Source organism: Asparagus officinalis, chromosome 5, assembly GCF_001876935.1.
Source record: "Asparagus officinalis chromosome 5, Aspof.V1, whole genome shotgun sequence".
NCBI classification, from domain to species: Eukaryota; Viridiplantae; Streptophyta; class Magnoliopsida; order Asparagales; family Asparagaceae; genus Asparagus; species Asparagus officinalis.
In genome coordinates this window covers 81,437,621-81,453,132 of record NC_033798.1, presented here as the reverse complement: position 1 = coordinate 81,453,132, position 15,512 = coordinate 81,437,621, and the positions used below count along the sequence as shown (strand labels likewise).

General features: G+C 36.8%; 1 protein-coding gene across 1 annotated transcript; it reads left to right on the top strand.

Moving 5' to 3' along the window:
* Positions 325–13,122, top strand: LOC109839875 (phosphoenolpyruvate carboxylase 2). The gene is made up of 11 exons (XM_020408324.1): positions 325–421; positions 501–783; positions 1,227–1,618; positions 2,143–2,227; positions 4,622–4,844; positions 5,208–5,311; positions 5,439–5,526; positions 8,055–8,209; positions 9,037–10,035; positions 10,889–11,275; positions 12,594–13,122. The coding sequence occupies exons 2-11, from the start codon at positions 613–615 to the stop codon at positions 12,888–12,890; spliced, it is 2,901 nt and encodes a 966-aa protein (XP_020263913.1). The 5' UTR covers positions 325–421; positions 501–612; the 3' UTR covers positions 12,891–13,122.

Here is a 15,512-nt window from a genome sequence, read left to right as displayed (position 1 = left end):
AACGCCTATTAAAGAGGCGTTTTGGGGAGAAAGCTGCCATAATGGCAGCTTTCCACCCCCTCCCCGAGGCAAAATACTCAAAACAAACAGCCCCTAACCGGAAAGGGGGCCAGACCATAGGATAGGGGAATTGAATCCAGCATGGTACGTTCCGAATCTAATTAACAATTATTAATTTCTTAATCTTAATCTTTACTAACACTGCCTCCTCCTTAGTATCTTTTTACTTATATAATAATAATTTAGCCACGAAAATTAAAAAATAAAGCAAATTTATTATTTTTCTATAAATAGTAATCTCACCTGCAAATCTCCGATACCCATACATGCCTTGCATCCCTCTTCCTCTTTCATCTCGTTACTCTCTTCTCTCTCTCTCTCTCACGGACTTCTCACTCTTCATCTCAAAGAAATTTCTAGGGTTAGGGTTTAAATTTTTGCTTGCTTTTTTTTTGTTTCGCTTTGAATTTGTGCGGTGATCTCGATTCTTGCCCTTTCAGCTTGTAAAAGGGCGGGTTTCTCGTGAGCCTCATATCTGTTTTTAGACCTTTTGGGTATAAATAGGTAAGGGATAGAGAGAGAGTTTTCGATAGAAAGAAGAGGAGTAAAGAAATGAGTCGAGGGGAGAAGTTGGAGAAGTTAACGTCGATCGATGCGCAGTTGAGGCTTTTGGCGCCGGGGAAAGTATCGGAGGATGACAAATTGGTGGAGTACGATGCTCTGCTCTTGGATCGGTTCCTCGACATTCTACAGGATTTGCACGGCGAAGATATTAGAGAGACGGTACCAGAATCGATCATTTACTCTTGTCTGTGCAAATTTCAATTTTTTTGAAGATTTTTAATAAAAAGGATACCAGGAGTAGCGGCGAAATATGTCATTTTGCTGATTGTTTCTGATGATCTATGCACAATTTGATATTTTTATTCTGGAAAAATAAGAAAATTACAGAAAGATTACATTTTGATCTTCTGATTTTCCTCAGGGAAAATAATATTACCTCTATCCAGGAAAAATAAGGAGAGAGAAAAAAAATGTTCAAGGATTATATTATTATTGGGTAATGAGTTTCTTCTCTTGCTACATTTATCAGTATACAAATAGGAACTACAAAAGAAGGGGCCCATTTGAATGGAGTTTTGTAATTAGTTGGTTTTGAGGAACTGAAAGTAAAAGATCAAAAATTAGGCTGAACTTTAACTTGTTTGAAAAATTGATGTTCTTAGGTTCAAGAGTGTTATGAGTTATCAGCTGAGTACGAGGGAAAGCATGACCTGAAGAAGCTGGATGAACTGGGGAATATGCTGACAAGTTTGGATCCAGGGGATTCCATTGTGGTTGCCAGTTCATTCTCGCACATGCTCAACTTGGCAAACTTAGCTGAGGAGGTCCAAATTGCATACAGGAGGAGGATTAAATTGAAGAAGGGAGATTTCGTTGATGAGGCTTCTGCCACTACCGAATCAGACATTGAGGAGACCCTCAAAAGGCTTGTTGTGCAGCTGAAAAAATCTCCTGTAGAGGTTTTTGATGCTCTGAAGAATCAAACAGTCGATCTAGTTCTTACTGCTCATCCAACTCAGTCAGTTAGGAGGTCGCTGCTTCAGAAGCACGGAAGGTAAGAAACTATTCCCAGAAAATATTGCATTGGATCTTGTTATTTAATACCTTTGTGATTCATGTTGAGTATCTCATTCAGAATCCTATGCTTGGTTGCTTTCATTCTTCACTTGTTGTGACATATATGCGGACTCTCTGTTTATAAAATTATAAATGCACAATCTGTGATACCTATCCATGTTTGAAGAAACTAAATTGTTCAGTTGTTCTTGCAGTATATAACATTCAATCTCTAGAATCTCTGGGCTAGTAGCTTTGTAGGTATAGAATGCTGTTATATATGTGAATTTATGTAAAGGTAATTAAAAGCTTCCAGTGCTTGTGTATATTTAAGTGTGTGTGCCCGTTTGTGTATGCATAAGTTATTCCTCCTTACTTTCTGAATATATGTTGATCTAGGTTTCTTAGCATTACAATTTACAAGGACCGTCAACTACCATAGCATCATGTTGATACGATAGCTTCAACAATAGCTTTATAGTTCGTGCTCTTATATTTCTGGATCTTCTTTTTGTTCATCAGGATAAGGAATTGCTTAGCGCAGCTTTATGCGAAAGATATTACGCCTGATGATAAGCAGGAGCTTGATGAAGCACTCCAGAGAGAGGTACTGGATATTGAGCTATGGTGTTGCTTCCGCATAATCTTAGTAATTATATTGTTGCTGATTTGTTACACCTTCCATAGTTGTTTTCCTTGATATACAGGACCTAAAACAACATTGAACTTATACAAGTATTACAAACAGTGTTCAGCATGCAATTCAACTTTGGGTTCTTTCATAGATAAGAAAACCATTTATTATAACTAGTATATGTTGTAGTTTGTTGACTTTTGACTCTTATTTCCATAGAAATGGGATGATCTCTAACAGTTTGTCATAGTGAATTACCTAACCCCTCTTCGAGGATGCATATCGAATCACATGATCCCATTCAGGGCTGTGTCCTCCATCTGGTTCTTTGGATGTGGTGACTCAAAACTCTAAATGTTAGGGAAACAAAAGGTTTGAATGACAGTTGTACGTGGTAATGGTTGAAACTTTTAATGGTAAACACGAAATTCATTGATCCAAGTATGTATGGTAGTCTGTTGAGTGTTGACTTTGACTCTGATCTTTGAACTCCTAATAGTTGTCATAGTATTACCTGATCATCTAATTTATAGGTTCTCGACTTTCTAAGTTCCTTTCCCCACATCTTTTCTATGAGATGAAGTCAGATTAGTTCCATTCAAGAAAGGTGATCAGATTTGCAGGCTTAATATCAAATTCCTAGAGTCTAGGTGCCTGTATGATGGATGCATTTTATTTACAGAATTGAAGTTCAACTTGGTATGTCTAGACCATTTTTGAATTCCAACTTAAGAAAATGAACAAATGACTATGTATAGATATGATCAGTGTTTTAAATGCAAAAGGCCAGGTCAAGGCGATGTGGTCCTATGCTGTCTGAGGCGAGAGGCTCCAATAAAGGCGACCACCTAAGTGAACCGGCGTCATAAATATTCAAAAATTAATAAACATTACTAATAATATGCAAATATCAATATTAGCAACAAGACAAATTAATCACACTCAAATTTTCAAAGTCACAAATCTAATAAGTCATAAATCATCTAAATGTAGTAGTATCAAATGTTGAATAGTAATATTAGCTAGTAACTGCTAACACAGATAATTAAATGATAAACTTTAACCTTTAAGATTCAAGTTGTGGCATGTCTTCAAAATGATATAGGTAATAAAGTACGTTAAAAAAAGAAGCAAAAATCGACCAAGAAAAAAGAAATGCAAAACTTACATTACTTTATCGAACACATTTTGCACCCTCAAAATTTTTAAACAGAGAAAAACTCCTCACGCTTTGCATCACATGCATTAGGCGAGTGCCCGAGGTGCCAAGGCGAGGTTATGTGATGCCAAGGCGAGCTCTTGAGGCGGCAAAAGATGCTCGCCTTTGTAACATTCATCGCCTGGTAAATGGCAATACGCCAGGCGCTAAGTTACAAGATCGCCTTGCCTAAGCGTCGGAGACGCTAAGGCACATTGCCTATAAAACACTGGGTATGATAAAGTTTTCTTTATTCAAGAAGTGAAATATTATAGTGAAAAGTAACATATATAAATGATTTTCTAGTCCTATAATATAACATCAAAATTCATATATATTTGTATTCTTTGAATTCCTGAAATTGTTAGTTGTGGGTTGGTTGATATTTGATAACTATGTTACCTTGGTACTTCTATTAAGAAGCCGCACCCGTCCCCGACATGTACCTATACCCATACCCATACCCATACCCATACCCATACCCACTCCTCTTGGACACCTCTTATGCATATGTTTATTCTGGCGTATACTCAATTATATAATACATGTTTTCGTTTAAAATACTCCTCTGATATATGTCCTACACTTCACATCTATTTCTTATGTAATAATCTAAGGTAAATGAAAAAAACAATATCGATCTTATGTAAATTATTAAATTTAGTACATATTAATATACCTAACATGCATTTATAAAGTGGTGTCCCTGTACCCTAACTTCTACAAATTTGCCGTGGCCCGTACCCGCACTCAAACCCGTACTAGTACCTGTGCCCATACCCATGCAACCTATGTTGATAATTACATTGGGGAGACCTGAGGAAATGGAATTCAAGTTGAGGTTTTTTTTCAGTAGTTTGGCGTGGATAATATCAGTACGTTAAGCATCTTATCTCACCACCTTCAATATTAAAACCAGTATCTTGGAATATGAACACAGAATGTACTTTTTCCACTTAAATTTTTTTTTTCTCTAAGATTTAAGTAAATTCTGTTCAATCATCAAAGTAGCACCCTATCAAGCTGATAAGGAATGGATATAACTTCTAAGTACGCAGATAGTGCTGCCATCACTACATTATTGACTGGAAATATTTTTCATATTATTTTTGAAAATTTTTGCTTCATTTTTCATGTTTGATGTTTATGATTTTGTTTTTTCCCCACAGATTCAAGCTGCCTTCAGAACTGATGAGATCCGGAGAGCTCCTCCCACTCCACAAGATGAAATGAGGGCAGGAATGAGTTACTTCCATGAAACTATATGGAAGGGTGTTCCTAAGTTTTTACGGCGTGTTGACACGGCTCTGAAAAACATCGGGATCAATGAGCGTGTTCCCTATAATGCTCCTCTTATTCAATTTTCTTCATGGATGGGGGGTGACCGTGATGGTAAGATAGTTCTCCATGAATTAGTACATTCTTGATGGCTGAGTGATTGCTAAACTAAACATTCATGTATTCGTATGCATTAAAGTGATTTGTACACAAGAAAAATGTTATATCACGTCGTAGATTTAAATCCACTGCTATTAAGGAAAGTTTAGAGAAATTTTTATATAAATTTTCTTCCGTGCAAATTTGCTTCTTCAGTTTAGAGATATTACATGTTATGCTGTGCCTTCTGGCATTCATTCTGTAGTATGCTAGTTAAGAAGGGTGTAGTTTATACAGTGGCGTTGGATATAAATCGATACGTGATATCTTACATTCATAATTTGGGTCAATCTAATCTGTGTATACTAATGGACACAGGAAATCCTAGAGTAACTCCAGAGGTTACAAAGGATGTATGCATGTTAGCGAGAATGATGGCTGCAAACTTATACTTTTCCCAGATTGAGGATTTAATGTTTGAGGTATCAAACTTCCCAGCTAACCTTTTATCTAAGATTTGATTGAGGATCTAATGCTTTGTACTGTATGCTATTTTTTTTATTACTACTATTCAAATACAGCTGATTAATATCTTCTTACTCCTTACAGCTGTCTATGTGGCGCTGCAGTGATGAGCTTCGAGTTCAAGCGGATATTTTACATCGTACTTCAAAGAAGGATGCAAAACATTATATAGGTATTGGCATAATTTTCTCTTTGACAAGTCTTGTTATGGTGCATGGAGCATATATTGCAATTCTTTCTTTGATATATTGGTTGAATCTCCAGTGGGCTTGATCTTATTATTTAATTATTTATGAGTCTAAATTTATGAGAGGCTAGTATCTTACAATTAGTAGTGCTTTATTTGAAAAGAAAATATTTTTGTATTTATCAAGAATCTAATTGCTCAGGCTTAAGGCAACAGTTCGTGTTAGAAGGATCAATTCTTATGACATTAATTGTGATTTCTGAAATTAATTCTCTGTGATGAAAATGTGCAATATCTTTGTGGTGGCTGAAGCCAGCCAGGTATGATGGGCAAGTGCTATTTTCAGACATTAATTTCCTTCCCTTGCATTGAGTCAGTGTCGATTTGTTGTAGCTGAAGCCAGCCAGTTTGTATTAAAAGGATCAATTTTCATGACATTAATTGCGATTTTGATGATAGTAAATGAATTAAGATTTCTGAAATTAAATTTTTATGATGAAAATGTGCAATATCTTTGTGGTGGCTGAAGCCAGCCAGGTACGATAGGCAGCCATGGTGCTAGGCCCCAATTTCTTTTCTTTTTCATCCCCCATACCATTATCTGTAGCAGTTTATGAAATTGACAACTTATCTGACATGGATGAAAATAGGTGTCAATGATGTCATTTTTTAATTTGTCATTATTTTTCAAGAACTGACCTATTCATACCTATATTATATTGTTTGAAATAAGAATAGATCTTGGGATCTCCATAGTAAGTGTCACCTAGTAAGTGAAGATTTTTGATGTCTGTTTAACGGTTTGTGGATGAGTCTAGGAAGATTTCATATAAGTTTCTTGAAAAACAAAAATCAGAATTGCACTGTCTGAGAACTGATCCCGGCGTTCTCTTTAGACCTGACCCAGTAACAAGCACACTTGAGTCATTGTCTGAAAATAATTAGGAGGATGCCTACAGTGATCCAAGCTCTTTGGAGTTTATGCAGAATGATAGGTCGATGATAGGCTGACCATCTCACATGACATTGCTTGTGATCTTGATGGACGTAAAAGGATTAAATTTTCTGAAATTAATTCTCTGATGGAAATGTGTGTTATCTTTGTGGTGGCAGAAGCCAGCCAGGTATGATAGGCAATCATAGTGTTAGGCCCAATTCTTTCCTTTTTCATCCCCTATACTACTGCCTGTATTTGCTGCTCCTACCTTCAGAAACCTGCTGATCCCAGTAGATAGAAGTTTACAAAATTTACAATTGTCAGATGTGGCTGAACATGGGTTTCAATTGATGTCCTTGTTGAGTATGCCAATCTATTGTTTCAAAAACCGACATATATACCGTGCCTATTATATTTTTTAAAGAATAGAGCAATCTCCATAGTAAAGTGTCACGTAGTAAGTAATCTTTGGAGTCTGTTTCCTGGTTTGTGGGGGAGTCTAGGAAGATCTATTATAAGTTTCTTGAAAAACAAAAAAATCAGAATTGCACTGTCATAGAACCGATCCCAGTGTTCCATTTAGACCTGACCCAGTATGACCCAGTAACGAGCACACTTGAGCCTTTGTCTTCAAATAATTAGGAGGGGTTCCTACAGTGACCCAAGCTCTTTGGAGTTTACATAGAATGATAGTTTGACCATCTCACATGACTTGTAGTAGCGAGCCCAATCCTTTTTCAACTTCAGAGAGTTTTGCCATAGGCAAACTGCCATGGTTGACCCCACACACAGACACACAGACATATGAGGTTCTCTCATGGGCATATGTAAGAAATATACATAGTGATGTGTAAGGATATTGCCATTTAGTAATCTCTTGCTATAGGTGCTTAATTGATACATTGATTTGGTTGATGTAAACTTTTGTAAATAAAATGTCACATTAAATATCAGTTTGTACAAGTAAAGTTTAATGGAAAGATATAAGCCAAATGACACGACCAATTTCCTGTGCTCATATGGTAAAAGAACCAAATATTTAATTGTTGCAAAGATGAAGCAGTTCGGAGAAGTGAAGACCTATCTGCTGGATCCTGAACTTGTGGCCAATGCCATATGCTTACTTGCTATACTGCTTAATATATGTCTGAAGATAGCACTTGCATGTCGGAGAAGCCCGTTCCTATGGAAGATTGAGTCAGTACATGTTCGTAGTTCATGGTCCTCTAGTGTTTCCCACAATCGGCACTTGAGTCCTGACCAGACATTCCAAAATCATTCAGAACTCAATATTTTAGTTTTGAGTAAAACACTCCTAAGTTCATTTTTTTATATTGATGTTAAAATTCACTTTACTGCCATCAGTCTCTGCGCTTTAATTTTAATTTCTCTTGCTAAACTGTAGTTTTGGTTGCTGTAGGTTTCTCACTGATACTTTAATTTTCACTTTACTGCTGAAATAAAAAATTTCATTGATGTTTTAATTTTCACTTTACTGCTGTCCGTCTTTGGAGTTTAATTTTAATTTACCGTAGGTTTTGGTTACTAATAGTTATATTGATTTCTTTGCATGAAGAGTTTTGGAAACAAATTCCTTCAAATGAACCTTACCGCATTATACTTGGGTATGTGAGAGATAAGCTATATTATACTCATGAACGTTCAAGGCATTTATTGTCAAATGGGTACTCTGAAATTCCTGAGGAAGCAACTTTCACCAACATCGAGCAGGTTCATCATCTCAACTGTAGCAGTATTTTTTTATTGATTTATTTATTGTGAAGAATATACATATACCTATGTTTCCTGGAGTATGACTTGTCACATGCTGGCAGAAATTTAAGTAGAAATATGCTTAATGTATAAATGTTTGTTTTAACATTTTCCTTGGAGAAAATATTGATGGATCCTCTATTTAAATTTTATCATTCAATGCATTATTAACAGTTATGGAAACTTGTTCGCAGCATAAGTAGAAAAGTAAGTAGGAAAATTCAGATTTATTTCGTTGCATCCATTACCAGTTTAGATGTTGGTTTAATTTTAAAATAACCACATTTGGTGTATTTTATATATTTTGAAATTATAGCTTCTGAAAATTGGCATTTCTTATATATAGCCTAGTTCCAAAATATGCAGGCTCCATGAAAGGAAATGGTTAATTGATTAAAAGAAATAAGCCGTCATATTCCGCACCTACTAGATGCTTCTAATCCTGTAATTTAAAATTTTGACCCTTTTAACCAGTAAAAAAAAGATATTGTCTGTGACTGGTTTTATTTTCCTGAATCTAACCAACATCATTACTTATCTACATGATGGCATGCTTACTTTCATTATTTGATCTCCATTTTCAATGAGTACTAAACCAGACAAAGGAGAAAGTTTGCGTAGTATACATGCGTAAAACTCAGATTCTCTCATTTTAAGGTATATTGGTCTATGTCTCACAGATGCATTTTTGTCAGGATCCCTGTTTATATCTCTTTGATTGTTGTGGTATTTTTCTCTTTCTATCTTTTATAGGTAATTAATCCCTGTTTTGCTTGCACTTGCAGTTCCTTGAACCCCTTGAGCTCTGTTACCGATCGCTTTGCACTTGTGGTGATAGGCCCATAGCTGATGGAAGCCTTCTTGACTTTTTGCGGCAAGTATCAACCTTTGGCTTGTCTCTTGTGAGACTCGATATCAGGCAAGAATCTGATAGGCACACTGATGTCATGGATGCCATCACTAGGCATCTAGAAATTGGATCCTACCGTGAGTGGTCTGAGGAGAAGCGTCAAGAATGGCTGTTAGCTGAACTTAGTGGAAAACGTCCTTTATTTGGTCCTGATCTTCCCAAAACTGAAGAAATTGCTGATGTTTTAGAAACATTTCATGTCATTGCTGATCTGCCTTCTGATTGCTTTGGCGCGTATATCATCTCAATGGCAACTGCACCATCTGATGTTCTTGCTGTTGAACTCTTGCAGCGAGAATGCCATGTTAAGAAACCACTGAGAGTTGTGCCTCTATTTGAGAAACTTGCAGATCTTGAGGCAGCCCCTGCAGCCGTGGCTAGACTCTTCTCAATAGACTGGTACAAAAACAGGATTAATGGAAAACAAGAAGTAATGATTGGATACTCGGATTCTGGTAAGGATGCTGGGCGACTTTCTGCAGCTTGGGCATTATATAAAGCTCAGGAAGAGCTAATAAAGGTTGCCAAGCAATATGGTGTAAAGTTGACAATGTTCCATGGGCGAGGTGGTACTGTTGGGAGAGGAGGTGGTCCGACCCATCTTGCTATATTATCTCAGCCACCAGACACAATCCATGGATCACTTCGAGTTACAGTTCAAGGTGAAGTCATTGAACAGTCTTTTGGTGAAGAGCATTTGTGTTTCAGAACGCTCCAAAGGTTCACAGCTGCTACTCTTGAGCATGGGATGCACCCACCGATTTCTCCCAAGCCAGAATGGCGTGCTCTGATGGATGAGATGGCTGTTGTGGCCACAAAGGAATATCGATCAATTGTCTTTCAGGAACCACGCTTCGTTGAGTACTTCCGCCTGGTGAGTAACTTGCCTTAAAAGCTAATCCTTTAATAAATGAATTTCCAGGAAGTAAAATTTTGTGATCTGGTTTGGGAAACACCAAAAAAATCTCATATCTTAGATGACCACTGTCATAATGCTATAAGAAACTGTCATCTCCCTCCCCTCTTGCTATTTGGCTCCTTCCTAAGAATTGCTATCTTTTAAATCCAGCAACGAGTTATTCTAGTTGCAAATCATTTCCTTTCATCTTGATTTATAACATTTAGAGTAGCTTAAAAATGAAATAATTTTGAATTTTCTCATCTATGTATTATCCTAGACGGCTATAATTTGTGTGTCCAACAATACCACTGGAGCATACAAATTGAGAACCTATAGCATTGATCCTCATGATCTAAACACTTTGAAGCCCTTGCGCACCAAATTTTGTCTGATACAGATGTTCTTCACTATATATGTAGTTAGATTTTGTTTGAAACACACACATTTGGTGATAGCTTAAGGGAAGATAAGAAAACTTAAAATCATTTAATTTCTTGCTTTTAATGAGTCTAAATTTTTATTACTCAAAACGAATGGAGATGTTTGCAAGTAGAATGGCTCATCACTAGAATTACAGAAACAGCTTGCTTCCTAATCATTCTCGCAAAGATCCAACTCCTTCCCTTTCTCTCTTGATGTGTGGTTAAAAGAATATGTAAGGCAGTAATTTGTTGAAAAAGTAAACATTTGCTTATGTATACTTGTGATTCTAAATAAATATGACTAGTGGATTTAAGAATGTAGAGGGACTGAATCATGGATTTAAATCTTCCTTTTAATTCTTATTCATGTTTTTGCAAATCATGGTGTTAATTTTTTACTGTAGGCAACACCTGAAACGGAGTATGGTCGGATGAACATTGGCAGTCGGCCTTCAAAGAGGAAACCCAGTGGAGGCATAGAGTCTTTACGTGCAATCCCATGGATTTTTGCATGGACTCAGACAAGGTTTCACCTTCCTGTGTGGCTTGGCTTCGGTGCAGCATTCAAGTATGTCATGGAAAAGGATAGCAAGAACCTGCATACCTTGCAAGCTATGTACAATGAGTGGCCATTCTTCAGGGTAACCATTGACCTGATTGAGATGGTTTTCGCAAAGGGAGATCCAGGCATTGCTTCTGTATATGATAAACTTCTCGTTTCGAAAGATTTATGGCCGCTTGGTGAGCGATTGAGAGCCAATTACGGAGAGACAAAGAATCTTCTTCTAAAGGTAATTTTTTTTTGCTCTTTTATCTTTTGGAATTTGTAGAGGACATGGTTTTATGGGCCCTTTGGGTTTCCTATTATATCATTTATCTCATCACATGTTGCTTAGGAAATAGACATTGTTAGGATTGGAACTGTGAACAAACAGAGTTGTATCATGAAAAGATTGTTGTCAAGATTTGGGACATACAATATTTTATGTCTGAAGTTATTTCGCATGGATGTCCATTTTGATTGATCTGCACCACCTTTTAACTGGATGATTATATTCCAATTTCCAAAGTCCTAATGTAGTATACATATTTACTTGCAAGTAGAAGGCCTTCTATTTCCTGTTGAGTTTAATCAGTAGCTTGATGATCTGCCTTTATGATATGATGTTTATAATGGTATCACAGGTTAGCATGAAGGTACTTTCTAATTACTAACTTTTTTATCTGGAGACGACTATTTGTAACGTTTCTTTTCTTTTCTTTTCTTTTCGCATACTACTACTTTAATTACATCCTAGTTCTTCATTTTGGAAGAAAACAACTTTGTTAAATTACACAAATTAAAAAAGGAATACCTGTCTTGTAATGCATTACGTATTATTACATTTTCTACGAGGGCTTTTGTTTAAAGGCGTTACTTCTCTGTACATGATAATTAATAATTTTTTATATTTAAGTTTTAAAGGCCTTGTGCCTGCATTGATACTTCCAACAAACAACAACAACGATAAAGCATTTATTCCAAATGTTTGAGGTTGGCTATATGAATCCTATTATTTAAATCCATTCTATTATAGGCCATCTCCTTCATTAAATTAACCATAATCATATCCTTCTTAATTGCTTCCAACCCAGTGTTTTAGATCTGTCTCTAGATCTTTTTGTTCCATTAACTATAATATTATCACTTTTCTTAACCGGTGCGCGAAGAGGTCTCCGTTGTACGTGACCAAATCACTTTAATCTATTCTCTTTTAGTTTATCCTCAATAGGAGCAACATCTAATTTATTACGGATGCACTCATTTCTTATCCTATCTTTTAGTGTATACCCACAAGTCCATCTCAACATTCTACATTCACTTTTGGCGCATGATTTTTAATTGCCTAGCTTTATGACCTATAAAGTATTGTTGGTCTTATTACCATCCTATAGAAATTTTCCTTTAGTCTCATAGGTATTCTACGATCACACAGGATTCCCAAAGTACTCCATCTAAACCACCCCGATTTGATTCAATTGACAGCATCATCCTCAATATCATCATCATACCGAATGATTGATCCTAAAAGCTTATATTAACTAGTAATGCTTAATTCCATTTTGTAGGTTGCGGGTCACAGAGATCTTCTTGAAGGAGATCCATACTTGAAGCAGAGGCTTCGCCTTCGAGATTCTTACATAACAACTCTAAACGTTTGCCAAGCCTACACTCTGAAGAGAATCAGAGATCCTGATTATCATGTAAAACTGAGGCCTCACTTGTCCAAGGATGTCATGGAATCTAGCAAACCAGCTGCAGAATTGGTGAAGCTGAACCCAACTAGCGAGTATGCTCCAGGTTTAGAAGACACATTGATTCTTACTATGAAGGGGATAGCTGCGGGTATGCAGAACACCGGTTAGAACTTCTGGGTTTCATAATTATGGAGGGCTTTTTTCCCCCCACTTATATATATGTTTGTATCTAGTTACAGTAATTCATTATCTTGGAGTACAAACGTTTGGCTGCTTCATGGCATGCTTGTATTTATGTCTACTTGCGCAAATTGAATGAAAGGGCTCTTTTGGCCTAGTAGCCCCCTCATCTTTTGAATAAACATTGCGCTTCCAAGGAGAGCTGTTTGCTTTGCTGAAATTATTGGTAGGATCATTCTTGGTTCTTAATAAGCGCATATTTTCATATGATATCCTATTTAATGTTGATTGCAGAGAGCCCATGCGTACCATGAGGTTTAACTACTTATCATTTTCATTTTATTTTATTAGCACATACATCACCGGTCTTGGTCGAGGTAACCTTGCTGCTTTTCGCTTGTTTTCAAACCTCTTGTGAGAATCCTGTGGCATTGTTTTTGTCAAATACCGAACTCTGATCAGCACAGTTATTTCTCCAGGAGTTTAAAAACTAACGAAAATGCGATGTTGTCAATGTAACCACTGGGGTGCGTATGCTAATAGAAAAAAACATTAATGATAAATGGTATATATGATATTATTATTTTACTTTGTTGTATAGAATAAATGTGTTTCATGATGGGAAATAAACAGTACAACAAGACCTTTCCCGTCTTTGTGATGAGATGATAACAAAAATAGAAGAGGAAAAAAAAACACAAAAAGAGATTGCACACACAAGATTTACCGAGGTTCAGCTCAAATTGAGCCTACGTCCTCACCCGCCTCTTCTTCACCGTTTCCACTATAATCAAATGAAAGCTTACAAAGGGTCTTTTCTCAAGTTGGTATAACTTAGCTTGAGAATTACTTTCTTTCAAACTCACTTGAGAATTACAACTTTCTCTCAAACTCACTTGAAGATTATAGATTGTATGTGGTTTTTGTTCTTGCTTCTTGTTTTTAACCTTTACCATCTCCCCTCTATTTATAGGGATGATATGCCTCTTGGGTACACCACATTCATTGCATGAGGAAGTCCAAAGAGTAGCACTTCTTTTTCCTAATGCATGGGGAAAGACAATCTATCAGTGCATGCATGTAGTCAACCACAAAATCTCCATGGATTAAATCCATATTAATTCATCATGGGGATGGACTCCGTTCCCATCAATCTCCCCCTTCATGCTCATGAGGAGAAAGTTTTCAAACAGTAGTCATACCTGTCTTTCTTCGGCAGAAGTCATGCTTCTCTTTTGGTAGAGGCTTCGTCATCATGTCAGACGGATTTTAGCTTGTATCAATCTTCTTAATGTGTATAAGACGATTCTCCAAAGCATCACGTATCCAATGAAGGCGTACGTCAATATGTTTTGTCCTTGAATGATAGGTAGCATTTTTACTTAAGTCGATGGGGCTCTGACTGTCACAATATAGAGTGTACTTCTCTTGCTTGAGAGAGAGCTCCATCAGAAAAATTCTTCATCCACAAGAGCTCCTTGCTGGCTTCTGTAGCAGCGATATACTCAGCTTCTGTGGTGGATAGAGCGATACACTTTTGTAGCTTTGATTGCCATGGTACGGCTCCCCCTGCAAAGGTAAATAAATATTCTGATGTGGACTTTCTTTTTTTCAAGTCACCTGCCATATCAGAATCAGTGTAGCCTTCCAAGATAGGTTTTCCATCTCCAAAACATAAAGAATATTTAGAAGTTCCTCTAAGATATCTTAGGATCCATTTTACTGCTCCCCAATGTTCTTTATAAGGATTGACAAGATAACGACTTACCACTCCAACTGCATGTGCTATGTCAAATCTTGTACCAACGATGGAGTACATCAAACTTCCGACGGCCGAGGCAATTGAAATGCTCTTCATCTCTTCCTCCTCCTTCTCACTTGAAGGGCTTTGTTGTGTATTTAGCTTAAAATGAGCTGCTAGCGGTGTGCTGACTGACTTAGAGTTTAACATATTGAACATCTCTAGAACACGTTCAATGTATCTTTCTTGTGATAGCCACCACTTTCTTGCACTTTTGTCTCAAGAAATCTCCATTCCCAATATATGTTGTGCTGCTCCTAAGTCCTTCATGTCAAAGGACTTGCTCAGCTCTTTCTTCAAACTATCAATTTTAGACCTATCTTTTCCAATAACAAGCATATCATCAACATATAGAGAGAATAATGAAATCACCATCCGAGTACTTTTGGACATAAACACAATGATCTGCAGATATTTTTTTGTACCCATGGTCAAGCATAAAAGAATCAAACCTTTTATACCACTGTCGAAGTGCCTGCTTGAGTCCGTACAAGCTCTTCACCAATTTGCAAACCAAGTGTTCTTTGCATTTTACCTTGAAACCCTCTGGCTGCTCCATATAGATTTCTTCTGCTAAATCACCATGGAAGAATATTGTCTTCACATCTAACTGTTCAACTTCAAGATCCTGAGAAGCAACAAGACCAAGAATAACCCGAATAGAAGACATCTTTACAACAGGAGAAAAAAAAATTCTTCATAGTCAACACATTGCTTTTGACTGAAACCTTTTACCACGATGCGAGCTTTGTACTTGACTTGGCCATTTCCTTCATTCTTGATTTTGAACATCCATTTGTTCTTCAAGG

Bases quoted from the DNA above. Each gene is read 5' to 3' on its own strand.
- LOC109839875 (XM_020408324.1), top strand. From the start codon at position 613: ATGAGTCGAGGGGAGAAGTTGGAGAAGTTAACGTCGATCGATGCGCAG. The intron at 1,619-2,142 runs GTAAGAAACTAT...TTTGTTCATCAG, and splicing joins CTGCTTCAGAAGCACGGAAG to GATAAGGAATTGCTTAGCGC. The intron at 8,210-9,036 runs GTTCATCATCTC...TTGCACTTGCAG, and splicing joins CTTTCACCAACATCGAGCAG to TTCCTTGAACCCCTTGAGCT.